General features: G+C 22.4%; 1 protein-coding gene across 1 annotated transcript in view; it reads right to left on the reverse strand.

Moving 5' to 3' along the window:
• Nucleotides 1–1,301: 1,301 nt before the first annotated feature.
• LOAG_18987 (hypothetical protein) overlaps nt 1,302–1,557 on the reverse strand; it is a gene marked incomplete at both ends in the record, with an annotated part of 2,316 nt that continues 2,060 nt past the window's right edge. Inside the window, one exon of the mRNA XM_020451646.1 lies at nt 1,302–1,409. Within this exon, the coding sequence (XP_020304555.1) occupies nt 1,302–1,409 (108 nt within the window). The remainder of the gene's footprint in view (nt 1,410–1,557) is intronic.

Here is a 1,557-nt window from a genome sequence, read left to right on the forward strand (position 1 = left end):
AAAATAAAAAACAAAAAAAAAGAAATGTGAAACAACAATATTGCTAACAAAACAACTGACGAGCGGATGATTGAAATTCCAGTGAAAATACTTTGCTGATTTTTTTTTTTTTCAACTCAATTAAACAAAATAATTAATTATTGAAAGGAAAAAAAAGGATAACTAAGTTTTTAAGTTATGTACATTATTCATTTCAATTGCTAAGCTTAAAATATCAAATTTATCATGGGAATAATAATAATAATTTTGAGGATGAAAAACTTAATGGATAAAATATTGTGTGACAAAGTTGAATTGGGAAAATGCAAAAACAATGGAAGGAATATATTTGCTTACTAAAAGAGAGGAAATATTCACTCATATAAAATGAATGAAATTGTTGAACATCTTAAAATTAACATCTAATTGAATGCTAACAAATTTATTCCTAAATATTTGTGACAAAAAAGCTTTCAGGATTTATCGTTCACTACTAATTTCAGCCCACACAAACCTTCGGGAATTCATTGTTCGTTAATGGTTTTGGAAAACATTTGAACAAATAACATATTTCTTTCAATTTAAATAATTTATTTTTTTTTTGTTTTTGTTTTTTTTTCATTCTAATCATACAAAATTACGCTATCATTAAAAATGCAATAACTAATTTTACCATATCTTTACCTATATTATAATAACCTATATCATACTTTTACCTATGTAATTATATTCTACTATACTTGCTAATTACGTAATTAGTTTTGTTTTTCGTTTTTTTTTTTTGAACATACTTATTTTTTCCATGCCAACAAAATTAAATTCAAATTTTACGCACACATAAATAAACAACATCAATGTCATTTGTAGGAGAATTTTAAAGAAATTGAAAAAAAAGAAAAAAGGTATAGAGAAAGGTGAGGAATAATTATTGTGCGATAAGGTTTTGTTGCAAAATTTTTAGCTCAAAAATTTTATTAGAATATTTAAATTTGACAAATATACAAAATGAAACGTTGAAATGAATTTAAAGCTTATAAATATTATCATTTTGTAACATATACGAATATATGGGAACAAATAAGTTCAATTTGAAAAAAATTTCATTTAGGAAATAATATTTTAAAGGTATATTGAAAAAGAGGCATATGATCAATACTTTAAGCAAATTATAAATATTTTCATTTTTATGCTAAAATAATATGATTATTTTTTGTAAAAAAAATAAAATTTTGATGAAATTTTTATCAAAGATATCAATTTAATTAATTAGTAATTTTCATAATTTATTTGCTCATTTATTTATTTATGCATATTTTAGTAAACTAACCAGGATTACCAATATGGCAAGCTTGAGCAAGAATACGTCCTGCAGGCTTCAAATTAATCCAAACATGCGTTGCAATTTCTCCTTTACATTTTGATATAATATCCTGCAAAGAAAAAGATGAAAAAATTAAAAACATATGGTAAAACAAATTTTAACAGAACCATTACAATGAGCATTACTGTTTATTGTTATTATTATCACTGTTTCACTGTTTATTATTATTATTATCATTTATTATTATTATTATTATT

Source organism: Loa loa (assembly GCF_000183805.2).
Source record: "Loa loa unplaced genomic scaffold supercont3.817, whole genome shotgun sequence".
Classification (NCBI taxonomy): Eukaryota; Metazoa; Nematoda; class Chromadorea; order Rhabditida; family Onchocercidae; genus Loa; species Loa loa.